This window comes from Lepidochelys kempii, chromosome 1, assembly GCF_965140265.1.
Source record: "Lepidochelys kempii isolate rLepKem1 chromosome 1, rLepKem1.hap2, whole genome shotgun sequence".
Classification (NCBI taxonomy): domain Eukaryota; kingdom Metazoa; phylum Chordata; order Testudines; family Cheloniidae; genus Lepidochelys; species Lepidochelys kempii.
In genome coordinates, this window is record NC_133256.1 from 308,355,697 (window position 1) to 308,373,721 (window position 18,025).

The 18,025-nt window shown below is 42.0% G+C and overlaps 1 protein-coding gene across 2 annotated transcripts in view; it reads right to left on the reverse strand.

The window, feature by feature from the left end:
• The window catches only part of AASS (aminoadipate-semialdehyde synthase), a 51,133-nt gene that overhangs the window by 17,237 nt on the left and 15,871 nt on the right, over positions 1-18,025 (reverse strand). For both annotated transcript variants that reach the window (XM_073328205.1, XM_073328204.1), the window contains exons 7-17: positions 15,538-15,616; positions 15,316-15,443; positions 14,987-15,135; positions 12,233-12,355; positions 11,974-12,085; positions 11,465-11,524; positions 11,303-11,370; positions 7,438-7,556; positions 3,759-3,888; positions 2,523-2,633; positions 1,216-1,324 (exon numbers count right to left, since the gene is read on the reverse strand). In XM_073328205.1, the coding sequence (XP_073184306.1) occupies positions 1,216-1,324; positions 2,523-2,633; positions 3,759-3,888; positions 7,438-7,556; positions 11,303-11,370; positions 11,465-11,524; positions 11,974-12,085; positions 12,233-12,355; positions 14,987-15,135; positions 15,316-15,443; positions 15,538-15,616 (1,188 nt within the window). The remainder of the gene's footprint in view (positions 1-1,215; positions 1,325-2,522; positions 2,634-3,758; positions 3,889-7,437; positions 7,557-11,302; positions 11,371-11,464; positions 11,525-11,973; positions 12,086-12,232; positions 12,356-14,986; positions 15,136-15,315; positions 15,444-15,537; positions 15,617-18,025) is intronic.

Genomic DNA, 18,025 nt, shown 5'->3' on the forward strand with positions numbered 1-18,025 from the left:
AATCTATCAACTGCATGAAAAAACTTGTACAGATACAGACAGACATCATCTTCCTTTCCAAATGCAACATATTCTCTGTGTATATATAAAGTCTGCTACAGTTTCCACGATATGCATCTGATGAAGTGAGCTGTAGCTCACGAAAGCTTATGCTCTAATAAATTGGTTAGTCTCTAAGGTGCCACAAGTACTCCTTTTCTTTTTGCGAATACAGACTAACACGGCTGTTACTCTGAAATCTGACTACTGAGTCAGATAGCCAAATAAGAACCCCCATTCTGATCTCTCACCCGCGGCAGAATGCTGGGACAATGGAGAGACAGCATGCTCAGCCTGAGGAGAAAGAGCATCCTGCTTTATTCAGCAGGGACTTCTCTGGCCCAGAAGGACCGGCACTGGCAGGTTGCCTGAGAAGAGCTGACTCAGTCCTCCCGAGTCACCAAATGGAAACTACGAGCAAGAGGCTTTGTAGGCTTTAAAGTGAGCCAAAATGAAAGGGATTCGTTGATGTGCATATAGACCCAGGAGCTAGATATGGATAATTATGAAAATTCACAGCTGTTACTTTAAGTTTAACAAAACTATGGCTCTAGCACTGAGGAAGTTGCAGCAGGTATAGAGCATTTTCCAGATCATTCATGGCTCTTCTGTTCAGGAGGAAAGAAAAAAAAGGTTGATTTTTAAAATAGAAAAACAATATTCACTAGTGACCCTTATGGCCACTGTTCTCTAGGAAACACTTCCTCCAAAAACAAGTGGCCCATATGCTTCCATCTGAGCCTGCAGCAAACAAGTGGCGAAGTCCTTTCCAGAGTAAAAGCCGTACCACCTTAAAAGCTTATGATAAATGGCACGATGTTAAATACTATTTGTCTGAGGCAACGTAATTAAGCCAATTAGTCAGATTCATTCATTTTAAAAATGTAAGTTATTCACTGGCATTATACTTCTAGTTTAAAGCACAGCTACACAGCTATTCTAGTGATGTAACTCAGTTTAACCCTCTGTGCAGACATCACAAGGGGAGTGCCAATGCACTTTGTACTCGCATTTAGCATCATCATGCAATCCAAGTTCTGGGCACCATTGACTGAAGGCCTCTAGAGACAGTAAGTTACCGAACAGTAGCAAAGACAGGTTCTTGCTGAAGGAATGACAGTTTTGTTAATATAGCTTTGACAAAACTATGCATGTGCAACTCATCCATCACCTTACCGTAGCGCCTACATCTTTCGCCTTATCAATACAGTCCATTGCCAACATATGATCGAGGCCAGGATCCAAACCTATTTCACTGATAACCGTAATACCAGCAGCTTCTACACTAAAATAATAAAACACACGGTATTGTCAGAATATTGCACAATATTCCTGAAGTCTAACTTGACAAGCGATAGGCCCATGATATCCATGGTCAGCCATGGACAAACTAGAAATGCTAGAACAGATTCTGTACTGAGCCTGGGAAATGGGGGTATGAGCCTTTAACCCAGTGGTCGCCAACCTTTTTACGCACAAGATCACATTGTGAATTTAAGATCAACCCAGGATCTACCCTGGTCCTTCCCTGAAGCCCTGCCTCTTCCCCAAGACCCCACCCCGCTCACTCCATTCTCCCCCTCCCTCCATCACTCACTCTCCCCCACCCTCACTCACTTTCACCAGGCTGGGGCAGGGTGTTGGGGCGTGGGAGGGGGTGCAGGCTCTGGGCTGCGGCTGAGGGGTTCTGAGTGTGGGAGGGGGCTCTGGGCTGAGCCTGGGGCAGGGGTGCAAGCTCTGGGGGGAGAGAGAGAGCGAGAGAGAGAGATTGGGTCCAGGAAGGGGCTCCAGGCTGGGACAAGGGTGCGGGGAGTGAGGGGGGTGAGGTGCAGGCTCCAGCCGGGAGGCGCTTACCCCAGGCGGCTCCCGGCCAGCGTCACAGCGGGGCTCAGGCAGGTGGCATGCCTGCCATGGCCCCACGCCGCTCCCATAAGCGGCTGGCTGCTGGCATGTCTCCGCGGCCCCTAGAGGGGAAGGGGGACAGCAGGTCTCCATGAGCTGCCCATACCCCGCAAACACCGCCCCCACAGCTCCCATTGGCCAGTTCCCAGCCAATGAGAGCTGCGGGGATGGTGCTGGGGGTAGGGGCAACACATGGAGACACCTACCCCCACACCAGGGGCTGCAAAGACATGCCAGCAGCCAGCCACTTCTGAGCCCTGCTGCGCCACCAGACTTTTAGCAGCAAGGAGACCATGACCAACTGGCAGAGGCTCCAGGATTGACCAGTCAATCGCAATCAATGGGTTGGTGACCACTGCTTTAACCCATCTTTCAATGAGGGCTAAGTGCCTACATATCTGAGGATCTGGGCCTTAGTCTCTTGGATTCCGTTCCATCTGTAGAATGCAGATAATAGTGAGTCAGGAGACACTGAGCGCATAAATACATTAACTGTTGTGGGGCATTTGAATAATATGGTAACGGGGCCATGTAGGTACCTAAGAAAGAAGTCACATCTCATTACTGATCTTTTGACCTACCTTTCTTGGAGTTCTTTCATAGCTGGTGTTAGGTAGCTGGCTGTCACTAAGTTTACTTTGCTGTCAATGCACTTCTTAGCAACTAAAGGATGTGCTGAGTAAGGCAGCAAGCTATGAACAAAAGAAAAATTGTATGACAAAATCTGACTAGTTGCTGGTGTTTTCACTGGAAGAAAATTTGCAAAAAGTTTATCTAGATGAGGTCTATTAACACAAGGGGCCTCCGTCACTGATCTGAATGCAGTTTTTACACTAATGCAAGTGGGCGTGAATTCCTACCAAAGCGGAATGACACTGTTTTACATGCACTTGGAACTGCTGCAAGTGACTGTACAAAATGCAGGGCAGCAGAGGAGTGAGTTCAAATTCTCTCAACCCTTTGCAGCCCCCAGCTTTCAGTGCCACCTTTGTGAAAACAGAACCGGGCCCTCTTTCCCAGTACCACATTCTACACTGGTGTGCTAAACGTTTAACAGATTCAAAGTAGAATGCTGTCTTGGAAGAAGCTTTCATTAAAAGTCCTGCTAAACCATCTCTAGAAGGGCACAGGATGCCTGAAAAGGAGGTATCACTCAGGACAAGTTCAGTGAGGGGGACCCAATGGCAAGCACTATAAAGCAGTTTCCATCCCTACTTTAATGATAGTTTTAATGCTCAGAAAGGAAACCTTTTACTCTTCAAGCATTTGACAGTAATGGCCAAATTTTCCGAATTTGGCCTCTGTACATGCGCATGCAATTTAGCAAGCACCAATGACCGTATGTGTTTACAACGTAACTTGCACATACAGGTGATGGCTTTGTGGGTGAATTCTGTCCCCCAAGTAGGCACAAATGTTTGTGCAATTAACACTGCATGCCCACGAAGGAGCTGAACAGAGAGCCAGAACAGAAAATCTTGCCTCAAAGTTATCATGCCTCTTTAACAACAAAGAAGAGATTACACTGCATTAGATACACTCCTGGTACTCTTGTGTGCAGAGAGATGGGGATGTGGCTAGTCACTATCTGCCCCCCAACACACTTCATCTCCACCCCTTCCCCAAGTGCTGTGAGTTGGGGGGGGGGGGGAGGACTATGCTGGCTTTACATCACCCAGTGATTCTCCGTACCTTGGTGGAATCCCCAGTAGCAATTTAACGGCAACTACACAGGTGACTTGTGCCACTGAAGAAATGTAAAGGAACCCTAGCAAATCTCAGGATCAAACCCTCTGTGTTTTAATCAGCATTCTGACCTGATCACAAGGTCGTGTTTCTTCACCAAGGAGGACAGTTTATCCTCCTGCTTAATGATATCCACATGAACAGAAGTAACATTGTTGTATTTCTTGGTCAGCTGGCCAAGTTGCTCCTTCATGATGGATGCTGTTTAAAAAGTATGAATTTCAACTGTTACACAAGTGAAAATTATTCTTACTTCCCTCCCAAACCCATTCCCCAAAGTATCAAGGTAAAAACCCCAACTACACCCTCCACACTGGTTCAAACTAGCAGAATAACAGTGAGCTGTAGCTCACGAAAGCTTATGCTCAAATAAATTTGTTAGTCTCTAAGGTGCCACAAGTCCTCCTTTTCTTTTTGCAGAATAACCTAGTCATCGTGCATCAAACTCCATTCACTGGCACTTGTTGCATGGGTTCCTTCGCAAATACACAACTACACTCCACATCCATCTTTCTTTAAGTAAGCAGTTGCACAGAAAGGAGAGAAAAAAAGGAGCACACTTGAAAGATAAACAGGTGTAAGTGTCCCATGTCTTGACTTTTTTTCTTCATTTTCTAGTGCGTTGCTCATGTCAAGCTACAGTATAGTTACCTTGAGAAACAGTGATCCACTAAGGGAAACTGCAGAATGAGAACAGGAAATTAACAGCATTTAAGAACTCTGTTTTATTCCTTCCTGTTCTTTATTTATTTTGACGTTCTTCTCTTCTTAGCAGCCTTATCTGCTGTCTCGAGTACGATCGAGCAGGTTATTGTAGGAATCAGGAGAGACTGAAGGTCTCTCTCTGAGTCCTCGTGGGGCACCAACATTAGCCAGGTGAAGTGAAAACTGCTACCCTTCCTCCCACACCTTAAAGCGTCTCTAATCAGTCAGTGACGCTGTAGGCTCCAATCACACAAAACATGGTTAATAACTGTGGCTGTTGACAGCGTTTTGTCCTCACCAGCAGCCAAGACTAGTACAAGTTGATCTTATGGTCAGCAATTCAGCACACTATCTTGGCACAGCATCTGAAACTGTGCCTGCAACACTGGTTTGGCCAGCCCTCCTTTGTCCCAACTCTGTGCAGCAGGACATTGCTGAGTGCACTGCCTCACAGGCAGGCCCTCTGTCCTGTGCTTAGGCATTATGGAATAGCTGCCCACATTTACCAAGGATGCACCAAACACCATTAGGAAGTGTGGTGGATGCAGGACACAGAAACATGGTTGTGTTGTGTGTAAAAAAGGTTGCTGTGTGGACACAACTCAATGGGTTTTTTCATACCTGGGTCAGATGGGAGTGACAAACAGATTGAAAAACAAAACACAGTTGTAGTTATAGTGTAGACAGGGCACAAAACCAACTCCCAGGCATGTCCCAAGATATCTAATCTAGTCACTCAGGTAGAACTGATGGAGGAGGGAATAGATTCAAATGAAGATTAAGATATGGTTCCATGAGGAGGGCTGGAGCCTCAATATAAATCACTCACACATAGTCTCTTAATATTTTTACTAGAAAAAAAAAAGGCACCTAGAAACATCAGAAATTTTTAAAAAATTGAAAAATAGCGAGTGGACTGCTGATAAGGGGACAGTCTAATTCCCTTCATCATTAGAAGGGTGCTGGAACTGGATCCAAAAGATGATCAATTAGACAAAAATGCTTAAGGGATTCTTACACAGAATGTAAGGAAAAGCCACATGGGGAGGCAGAACTACAATGGGGATATTCAGGACTGAGAAAATCTTGGTCACAATTCACAAGAGAGACGCTGATGGGATCTCAAAGTATTTTTCCTCTGGAATATTAATCCTGATAATGCACTAGGACAAGAGGTGGGAGGAATAGAATAAAAGGGTATTGCCAGAAAATATACCAGCAACTAGCTACGCTATGACCAGCCAAAACTACCATGAACTCATGCAGGCAAACAGTACCTGTTCTGAGATAAAGAGTCAGTGGAGAAACTGCTGGAGGAAAAGTCAAGAGGATCAAACACAGAAAAGCCTGAAAGAAGAGGATCTAGGTGGATGAAGCATTCTGCTCCGCCATTCCCAACACAGTCTCACATACAACGCTAGAACTATGAACCTCTGGACACGGATTTATCTTCTTGTCAATTTAGTGGACAACACTATAAAACTTGTCTTAATGTTGTGAGATGGGGCCAGTTACACAACCCCTACCCATGTGGAGTAGTCCTTTGGTCATCAACAGGTTCACAGGCCTGAAAAGTAAACTGAAATACCAGGAACTGGGTTCAGGGGTCTGTTTCTCCTGCAACAGATGATGGAATCAGAGAGCTGTAATCATTACAATGCTTTAGTATTCACAATCTCATCAGCTTGCAGGAGAAACACTGTATCTATAGGCTGATAAGTAAGAATGTGTTATTTGAAAGATGTATTTATTTGTAGGTTTAGGTCTACACATATTAGACAAATTAGGAATTTAAACAAGTGGCGTTTATTTTAATTATTCATACAGCATTATACCATATGCAACATTAATAAAATAAAGGGTCCTTGCACCAAAGAGTTTACTGTATAAAACAGAATGGAAAAGCAGCATGATCTAGTGGGTAGAGGTGCTGGACTGGGAGTCAGGAGGCACAAGTTTATTCCTGACTCTGCTACTGAACTGCGGTGTAATAGTAAACTAGTCACTTCACCTCTCCATGCATCTGTTTCACCTTCCACCCTTTATCTGTAGTCTATTTAAACTGCAAGCTCTTAAGAACAAGGCCTGTCTCTTACTGGGTGTTTGCACAATGCCTACTGCGATAGAGTCTCCAACTCAGCTGGGTTCGCTACATTCTACTGTAATTCAGCCACCACTACCACAGCAAAGGGTGCCAAACAAGGTGGGATAGGTAGCACAGGTGGGCAAAGAAGGATCATGAGAGATATTTCTTATATACACGCACCTCATTAGCTCTTCTTAAGAGGGACATGTCAACTATAATTTTTAAGTGGACTAATTTCAAGAGAACCCATTCCCTGATGGAGCAGACATTAATGAGTATATTCTGACTTTAAAAAAAAAAAATCCTCATTCTCCTGGTGGTGACTGGAAGGTTGTTTTGGACATGACTGACAGCAAAACACACCTGGCCAAACTTCCTCTCACTTTCCCCCGATGTCTGTGCGTACGCCTGCCTGCTGTCCATTTGGTTTCAGCTTTGCTACCATTGTTGTAAACACATGCTTGTAGAGAAGAGGAAAGACAGTTCATGAGAGCCTCCACCCCAGAGAAGCACATAAAAAAAGTGGTGTCATCATGCTTTTGCATGACAGAAAATGCAGCTGACTGTCAAGGAAAGAATGAAACTGACTATGCATGAAATACTGTCAGATGCAGGAAGCAAACAAGCTGAAAAGAAAGAAATATTCTCTGTAGTCTCTTCCTAGGCACTACTTGTAACAAGAAGTAGGTAAAATATTTTCAGATAGCAATGTGATTTTCAAGTTGGTGTCTCTTTAAGGTGTTCTTAAAGCTACAGAATAATTTTTTGAATGAGGTCCACAGTAGTTACAAACGTAGAATATATCTTCAGTTTCCCATAGCACACTTCATATGCTTTTAAATAAAAGTTTTTAGTGTGCTGCCATGCTGGTACAAAATAAATTATTTCAATACACAGTACACACACTTGAAGCTTAATACAGTTCTTTAATACTTAAGGGCTTGCTTGCTTTCACGTACCTGCTGTGATTTCTACATTGGGATCTCTAGTGAGGTATTCTATCACAGGGCCAGAAACATAGCCAGATCCAAGTAACAAGACCCTCTTCTTATCCTTGGTCAGTGACCGTGAGTATTCCCTAGAGGGGTTATAATCAAAATTAAAACATACAGGATAAGCAAACAGCAGCCGGCTGAAGCCAATGTCAAGTCAGCATGTTTTAGCAAGTTTATAAACCAAGCGCTCACTTCAGGAAGAACTTTAAGTTCTGCGGCCTGATTTTCTAGCCAAAGTACGTCACTTCCCTAAGCTTTTCCAAAATTTCTATTGCACAACTCCTACTTCAGGGAAAGCGGACTAAAATGTCTACATCCAGCCTCAAAAAGGGTCACATCAGCCAACCCGTTCCATTGGTCCTCCAGCAGCTGCAGTAGCTGCTACTTCTCATTCTTCCTCAGAAGTCACTGAATTTTTCTCAGCCAAACTAGTCCAACCTCATAGATAGGGCTCTACCAAATTCACAGCCATGAAAAACGTGTCATGGACCATGAAAACTGGTCTCCCGCCATGAAATCTGGTCTTTTTGTGTGCTTTTACCCTATACTATATAAATTTCACAGGGGAGACCAGTATTTCTCAAATTGGACATCCTGACCAAAAAGGGGGGGGAGGTCACAAGCAATGTTCCCTCTAATTTTTGACAGGCCATGAGCACAAAAAAATTCTGCGCAAATTGTTGTGCTTCTGTGCAAATTTTTGTGCCTGGGGTTTAGGATCTGTGTGCGCATGCACACATGCACAGCTTAGAGGGAACAGTGGTCACAAGGTTATTTTAAGGGGGTTGTGGTATTGCCACCCTTACTTGTGTGCTGCCTTCAGAGCTGGGCAGCCAGAGAGCAGCAGTGCAGAAATAAACTACCCAGATCTGAAGGCAGTGCCCGGCCAGCAGCAGTGCAGAAGGGTGGCAATACCATACCATACCACCCTTGCTTCTGCTTTCAGAGCTAGGCTGCGGACTGAGGGCCTAGCTCTGCAGGTGGCTGCTGACTGAGGGCTCAGCTCCGCAGGCAGCAGTGCAGAAGTAAGGGTGGCAATACCATACCATGCGATCCTGACTTCTGCACTGCTGCTGACGGCAGCTCTGCCTTCAGAGCTGGGCTCCCGGCCAATAGATGCTGCTCTCCAGCTGCCCAGCTCTGAAGGCATCGCCGCTACCAGCAGCAGTGCGGAAGCAAGTGTAGCAGTACTGCAAGCCCCCCTACAATAACCTTGCAACCCCCCCCACACTCCTTTTTGAGTCAGGACCCCTACAATTTACAACACTGTGAAATTTCAGATTTAAATAGCTGAAATCATGAAATTTATGATTTTTAAAATCCTATGACCGTGAAATTGACTCAAATGGACTGTGAATTTGGTCACAGACAAAAAAACTTTAAGGCCAGTAAGGATCATCATGATCATCGAATACAAACTTTTGCACATTGCAAGAGAACCTCACCCGTCCAGTCCTGCAATAGGCCCACAACCTCTGTCTGAGTTACAGAAGTTCTCAAATCTAACTTGAAGTCTTCAAATCAAAAAGGAATCCATCATTTACTCTAGTTCAAAAACAACTGGACCACTTCAGGGCTAACGATCTGATTGTATCATCTTGAACTAACATTGTAAGTTTCCAGATTGTGCCTAGCTCCTGCCATCATCAGTGACCTCTAAATTGAGAGGCCAACTTTGGACAGATTATGCCAGAGTCACTTCAGGGCATCATGGGAACCTATATAGGCAGATATCACCTACATAATAAAACCTGCTTGTACACATGGTCCCAGATTTGACAACAGTCCCAGCATTACTTCACGAACCACCAACACCTGCTAAATATCACTTTGTCGATCTTTTGGCATGGTAGGACAAAGAATCTTTCCTCCAACAGCCCCATCATCAGTTCTGATGAAAGATCCTCCTCACTCAGAATACTACTCTCAGACCCATAGAGAAAGAGTGATGACTTTGTCACATATTCCATGCCTACACCAGATGCGTACATACAGACATGCAAAGAGGGGTAAAGTAGATTGTACCACCAGTGCTGCAACAGAGGAAAGACTCCTTGCAGAAGAAATGGCTTTTGCAATATCAAGCTTCTAAACACACCGATCTCTAGCTCTAACTGTCCAATGGCAAGAGTTTAACCAAACTGGGATTGGCTGATCCCTGCCTGTACTTGTGTTTGTCCATTACAAGCTGTTAAGAGACATTTTTGTTACACCAATAATTGCAGCAAAGTTTTTATATTCCAGAAAAGAACATATGAACTATTGCTCATCACAAACATACATGGGAGTGGTTCAATTAAGTAATCTTTGTACAGCACTTTGGACATTCAGGTTAGTTAAAGAAATGTGCCGTTTGCAGTTGTGCAAGAGGAACATATAACCAGCATAAGCCATGCAGTTGTGAAGAAATTATGGAGAAGGGTATAACAAGCCATCAAACCTTCTCCCCTCTTTGGGTATACCATCACATTTTAAACAGTAAGTTCATTTGCATTAGTTCCAAAGAAATCCAAAGGGAAGGCATCAGAGAAAAGGCTCTGGCATTAGTGAGTACCACTCTTCCTTTAGGCACAATATGCTGTTTTGCAGAAAGATCAAAAAAGTCTACCCACAAGTTGACCCTTTTCCAAAGGGATTTCAGCTTCTTAATAACCTGTTGCATGGTCTAGTGTGCGCTAAGAAGGGTGTCAAAAAAGAGGCCACAATCCTGTGCCAGGAATAAGAAGGTATGTTCGTGAAGACAACTGGCTAAGGTTGTCCACCATAACAGCATATACCAAAAACTCTGTGGTAAGCTTTGGTTTTCCAGAAGCAAATGACTTGCTCCACTACTAAAGAAAAGGGTGCAGTAAGTCCTGTAAATAATTAGTCTTCATTTAAAACAGAATTTTCCTAATATCCTCAGAGGGATTCACTATTAATTATCTGGACCATTATATTTTACATTTCTGCAGCCCAGATGTTAAGTAAATGAGGAAAATGACAGATTATATTGTTTTTAATTTCCATGAATGTACCTAGTGCTTAAATCTATATTTATTTCCTTTGTGTTTTTCTATTTTCTTTATTATATGTGCTCCAGCCACAACTAGCCAAAAACCACAAAGACGGAGTTAATCACTGCCAAATCAACGCTACTCTGTAAAAAGAATAAAAATAAAATGTGTTAGTTACTAGGAATAACTGAAGTGGCGGGAAGGGAAATTGTACATTAAGTGAATGAAGCTAACCCCATCTGCTCCATTCATTTTTACCACTGCAAGATAAAATAGACATGACAAGGATAGAATGGTACCTCAAGTAATGGGCATAGTACAAGTCAGAGACCTTTATGAAGAATCCTGAATACACCCCAGTCACAGAATAATGCTGCAGATCAGTGGGGCAAGAGAACCACCTCTTCCTGAGGGCGAGAACTACAAGTCTATAGTACTAAAACTAGAAGTCTGCAAAATTATATTACTGGTCCTCAGAGCCCAGCCACCCCTAAATAAGCTAGCGTTGCATGTTTGGAAGGTGCAAGGAGGAAATAATAGGGTTAGCATGCAATTATTTTCTGTCTGAGAAATCCTGATTATTAACAAGGCACACATTTGTTACCCTTGCTTTTTCCTCAGGTTCAGCATTAAATTAGTAATATATGCTAATGGGGTTAGACACAGTGGGGAGATTCAACTCAGGATACATTTAACCACATAATGTAATACAGCTGAATTCCACCAACAGTTAAAATAAATGAAAAAAGGAAGGTAGAAGGCAAGCATGGTTATTTAAAACCTGAGTCACAGGAACCAAGACAATGAGAAACTTAAACCACACTATACATTACCTGCTTTCCCTCAATTTCTGGATATATTTATACTTATCAGTCAATGAACCATTGGACGCAATCACTGCCTACAAAGTATATGAAACATAAAATTACTTTTCCTACGTCTGAACTTTACATATCTAGGTCAGAAGAGGAATGGAAATAGCTTGAAAGACTTACATCTCGTACAACAGGTGAATAATTCTGGCTTTCAAGAGGCTGTGAGCCATCAGACAACAGCTGTGGAGATGAAGGATTTCAGTCTGAGCATTTTATTTCCCACAAATTTTCAGAGAACTTTCAGAGATAAATCCTCTGGAAAAATTTGCTTCATTAAAAAAAAATAAATAAATAATAAAAGAAGGAAACTGTCCAGGTTTTAAGGTATATTAAAATACATGCAGGAATTGCACATAAAATAATCTCTGAAACCTGAAATTCTCCTGACCCATATAATTAATTGTTTCAAGTGACTTTCATTCCCATTAACTTTCACTTTTGAAAATGGGACTTCGGTGCCTTTGGAAATTTTACCTCAGACACTGTGGAGCAGTGATTTTTCAGACTGATTCAGTTATGTTCTACAGCAGATTTTTTAAATCTATATACGGCAGACCAGAAGAGCCACATAATGCAATCAAAGTTTAAGTTCAAACCTTCAGTCTGTCACTGAATACACAAGGCCTTACCATCTCTTCAACATAAGCGAAGAGCATGTCTCCAAAGTATTCTGTTGCTTCTATAGGAAGCTGTGCTGGTAAGTTGTCAATGGAACACATCAGAATCCCAAAGCCTTCCACGCTGGAAGAGACAACATTATGATTCCATGTCACATTTTCTTTGTCACATCTTTAGCGGTCATGTTTCAAAAGCATGACTTTATATAGTGGTTTGAGTAGAATAGGATATTCAAACAAAAAGTACAGTGCAAATTAAAGGTTCTCCCACCTGCCATGAATAATATGCTGGTCAGCGTCATACATACAAAATGGACTGTCAATTGTTGTACACTCTGTCATAAATTCTATGGATCCTCCAGTGTCTGCTGAAATGTCACATATTGCCATAAGTCTAAAGTAATTAAATAAAAACAATAAACAAAGTCATCCAAAACATAAATAAGAATAGTTACAAAAGATCAGAAGATTGTTCTTTACAAGAGTTTCAACCAGACTTATCAGACACAGATAAATAAAATATGTTGGGGAAAAGTCAACATGGCTTTTCTAAAGGGAAATCAAGCCTCATCAATTTACTGGAATGCTTGGAGTGGATCAACAAGTATGTGGGGTGATCCACTAGGTATAGTGTACTTGGACTTTCAGAAAGCCTTTGACAAGGTCCCTCACCAAAGGCTCTTAAGCAAACTAAGCAGTCATGGGATAAGGAGGAAGGCCCTCTCATGGTTCAGAACTGGTTAAAATGAGAAGAAACCAACGGTAGGAATAAATGGTCAGTTTTCATAATAAAAAGAGGTAAACAACAGGGTGCCCCAAGGATCGGTACTGAGACCTATTCTGTACAGCATATTCATAAACTATCTGGGAAAGAAAAGGAGTACTTGTGGCACCTTAGAGACTAAGGTGCCACAAGTACTCCTTTTCTTTTTGCGAATACAGACTAACACGGCTGTTACTCTGAAACCTATCTGGGAAAGGAGGTGAACAATCGGGTGGTAAAAAGTTTGCTGACAATACAAAATTACTCAAGATGGCAGTCTGCTTTGGACTTGAGTTACAAAGGGATCTCCCAAAACTAGGTGATTGGGCAACAAATTGGCAGATGAAATCAAATGTTGATAACTGCAAAGTAACGCACATTGGAAAACAATCCTAGCTATACATACAAAATGATTTGATCTAAATTAGCTGTTACCACTCAAGAAAGATCTTGGAGTTATTGTGGATAGTTAAGAACATAAGAATGGCCATACTAGGTCAGACCAAAGGTCCATCTAGCCCAGTATCCTGTCTTCTGACAGTGGCCAATGCCAGGTACCCTAGAGGGAATGAACAGAACAGGTAATCATCAAGTGAACCATGTGCTGTCTCCCATTCCCAGCTCTGACAAACAGAGGTTAGGGACACCTCTGAAAACATCCACTCAACATACAGCAGCAGTTAAAGCTAACAAAATGATTTGGGGTATGAAACAGTCCATACAAGGAGAAACTAAAACAGAGACTATTCAGCTTAGAAAAGAGACTACTTTAGGGAAATATGATAGAGGTCTACAAAATCATGAATGGTGTGGAAAAAGCGAATAGGAAATATTATTTCCTCCTTCACATAACACAAGAACCAGGGGTCGCCTAACTAAATTACCAGCCAGCAGGTTTAAAAACAAACAAAAGGAAGTACTACTTCACACAGTGCACAGGGTTGTTGTGAAGGCCAAAACTAACTGGGTTCAAAAAAAGAATTAGCGGAGTTCATGGAGGACAGGTTCATAAATGGCTATTAGCCAAAATGCTCAGGGATGCAATCCCATGCTCTGGGTGTCTTAAGCCTCTCTCTGCTAGAAGCTGGGAGTGGAAGCATCTGGCATCAGCCACTGTCTGAAGACAGGATACTGGGCTAAACGGACCATTGGCCTGACCCAGTATGGCCATTCTTATGTTCTTATGTCCAGAAAGGAACTACTTGTAACGGACATGGGGCAGGTGTTTTCTATCATTAATAAAATAATCTATTGAAAGACTGCAATTCCTGATAAGCGTAACAGACTATTTCTAGAATGACTTGGTTATAGATTTTTTTTTTAAAATGATAAAATTAGTAGATAAAGAGAGGTCTTTAGCTTATCAATTACGTAAACCAGACACCATGAAAAAGAGACCATGGTCAAAAGTTTATTTTCTTTGTCTCTTCTGTGAGCACAAGTAGTATATAAAGAGATTCCTACTATTATAGATGTATGTTGTAATGGACAAAATTATGTCATTGATAAGGGAGGACCATAAATACTCAGTAATTGACAAAATGGACAAGGAACATGTGGTACAGCAGATGTGTTCTATAATCAATTTATCAGCAAAATATTAAAGTATGGATTAACATCTAAGCCTTAAGAGCTAGTTGTGGTTACGTATTGTCCTAATAATGATAAAATTGGTTACAATTATCATTGGTTTATTGATTCTTAAACAAGGTCAAGCATGAAAAAAGATTTTTTTCTTTGTTCTGAACAGTATATTAGAGATGAGTTTTAGGGAGTTAGTCGCAAGTGAACTCAGGTTGGGGGGGAGGGGACACAGTTCACCAGTCTCAAATTTGCAATGTATGTTTCCTTTTCTGTATAGCACTCTATTAAGTATTTATTGTTGTCTTAACTAACTCAGCTGATGTATTTGATATCATAATTTATTAAACCTGCACACACACACCACAACATCTGTCACATTTATTCTCCCAGCCTTTCCCCAGGGAGAGAAGCACGTGCAGGGTTAACTTAATTTACAAATCTGCCATTTGTCAATAGTAGAAATTAATGACATTTGTAACTGGGATGTACAAATTCCAAAAGGAAACAGAAATAGGGAAGCATGTGGGAAAAGAGAGCAGGATGGGTTGGGTTCTGCTCCTAAGTTTCTCTCAGAGACTGTCAATGTATTTATTCAATGCTTTGCTGAAACCACTGATCCTTATTACTTAATTAGAATGTTAGAGAATAAATTATTACTACCAATCAAAGGTGCCTTACTTGTGTGGTAATTCTGGACAACCCTCAGTTGCAGCAGCAGAAGGTTTAATCGGAGCCAGCAACTTTTTTGCATCATGTCGATTTAACAAGCGAGGGGTGTGTTGCTCCCAGTATATTCCATTAATCAAACAAGTAGTGTACGGTGCAATCTGCAAAGAAAGTCACAAATTCTAGAAGGTCTCACATGGATGTTATTGATAGTCAAGGGGACTTGCATTTCATCTAGCCTTATAGACAAGTGATACCCTAACTACATAGAACGTGGAACAGTATTTGCTATCAGCAGTATTTGGAAAACCTTGTACTGAGAGAACAGCAACAACGCTCACATCAGTATTAAAACGAGAAGTGTAGAGTTCTGGACATTTGTCGTATTCCTCTGGATCATACACCCCATCGGTCTTCCTTACAAGATGGTGGTGACGACTTAACACTGTCCCATATACTTTCCTAAGGTCTGCAATAAAAAGAGGAGAAAGTCAGTTATTTAAGAAGCAATACTGTTGGTCAAAGAGATTCTAAAGCTTATCACACTTGTGCCTTAGCATTACCTCCAGATTTGGAAACCTCCCTCAGTTCATGTGGCTCCACAAACTCACAAGGGAGTTCATTGAACACTTCTTGGGCACCCTGCAGATAAAAATATGACTCAGAATCACGTGGACATCAGCAAAGAGTATAGGATATTGAAAAATTGCAGAAAGAAAATTATTACTGCATTCACAGAATGTTCACAAGGGCTCATTTTCAATAGGTCTTGCCAGTTCTGCCAGATTACACTGTCTCTATAGAGATACATACTAATCCACATGTGCCAAGTACCTCCCTGAAATCTGGTTTACTGTGTAACATGAGAAAGTGTTCATTTTAGCTTAGTGAACGAAAAACAAAAAGTCACCAGATGTGTCTTCAGAGCATTGTTAACTTGAGTTAGAACTTAAATATTACCCCTAATTCGACTCCCATCCACACGCAACTCTCTCTAACTTCAGGTAAGTGGTTCTTTTAACTCTAGCTAGCTAGCCCATTGGGGGTCAGACAGTAGAGCAGGGGGTCTGTTGACATTCCAGTGTTGCGGAAGCTTGAGCTAATAAGGCAAAGGGATGCAACAGCTTGAGTTATAAGTCAGCAGCAGCTAACCCAATTGCTCTGTGAAACTCAACTGTTATTTTGAAGCGTGGTTGCTCTCAGCTCCAGGGTCCCTACTCTGGCTGATGGCACAGGCTTCAGTGCAGGCTACCACCACTACACTCCTATCGGTACCCATGCTAGCTAGATTAAAGTTGATACAGATGTTCTTCAGTTAAACCAATGAAGCTTTATGCAAATCACCCCCACTGTTTAAAGTCTTTTTCAGAAGGTTCTTTACCATCCATATAGACCTTTCCACAAGTCCCTTTGATTGGGATTTTCATCACAAAACACCTGTGAGGATACAGCCTTTTCCTGTAGCCACATTGTAAGGTCTGAGGCCGTTGTCTGCAGTCATATTAGGAGAGCAGCCGCCATGAGCTAAGAAGCAGGAAGTCTCATCATCACATTCCATCTGAATTACGTTAAAACAATGTAATACCAGACTGGTAAGAAGGCGATCCTGTCCTAACAGTATCCACCATCACCAGACAAGGAAACAAATCTTAAGATGGTTAAAGAAAACTTAGTCTGATGGCATTCTGTCTGGCAAGAAATCATTTATCAGGTTGTGGTTGTGAAATCCCTACTTCTTTATTGTTTTGTCTTTATGGTCCCCACTTCGCTACTGTTTATCTGTATGGTCTCTTTCTGGTTCTTTAATTGTTTCTGTCTGTTACATACTTAGCTAGGTGTAAAAAAAAAAATCAATTAAGGTGGTGGGGTTAGAGAATTGTTTTACAATGATAGGATTGGTTAGAACACTGTTCAGTAATACTTTAGTAAAATGATTGGTTAAATGACAGCTAAGCAGGACTCAAGTTTCACTATATAAACTAGGATCCAAAAGGAAGTTCTTGGGAACCAACTCCAGGACACAGCCCCAAGATCAGAGCTGCCAGCCCCAACATTCTGCTAATGACAGCGTGCAGAAGCTGGAGTTCCCCAGATGACCTGTTCCTGACTGGCCATCAAGAAAAATTCATCTGCCTTACTGGGAGTGGTGAGCATTATATGGTTAATGTGTGCATTCTGTTTTGGTAATTGATAATAAATAGAGGTAGGATATTACTGTGTAAGGCTTACTGTGTAAGTAGGATATTACTGTGTAAGGCTTTTTCACTGGTAAAAGACCCTGAAAACCTGCAGAGTGTAAGGTTATGCACTGAGTCCACAGAAGGGTGAGGGTGGGTGCCTAAATTAACAAGGTTATGCCTGAGCCCTAGGAACAGGGTAAAGATGGGCACCCTACAGTGTAACAGTAACAGAATTTTGTGCAGGTAACATATCAAGTCCAAATTACACCCAAACTATGGCAAATGGCCTAAAATCCACATTGGAAAGTTACAGCCCATTATTGCTAAAGACTTCGTCTGGAAAAATGAGAAATCCAGTGGCACCTTAAAGACTAACGGATTTATTTGGCCATAAGCTTTTGTGAGTAAAAAAACCCTACTTCTTCAGATGCATGGAGTGAAAATTAAGGATGCAGGCATTATTATACTGACACATGAAGAGAAAGGAGTTTTCATGCATCTCTCACACACTCTCTCTCTAATTCCCTCTAGGACACCTGATCCCTGATCATACATCTCAATTTAATCCTTACCAATAGGTTTCTTACCCCTCCCGCACAGACCTCAAAAGCTTCATCCCATCAGTGTGGCTCCTCTAACTACTCCTGACAGCATTCTGCACCAAAAAATTAAAAATTCTAAACACAATATTTTAAAATTCTCTACATTTTATTTGTCAATAAATGAATACATAGGCTCCAGCATGGCAGTGGGGAGCACAGACCACTGGCTGCATGAAAATGGGAGATCACCCTGAAGCCTCCCCACCCCCAACCCCAGGAACAAACACTCAGTGCTCAGGTTGCACCTGACCTTAACACAGCATAAGGCC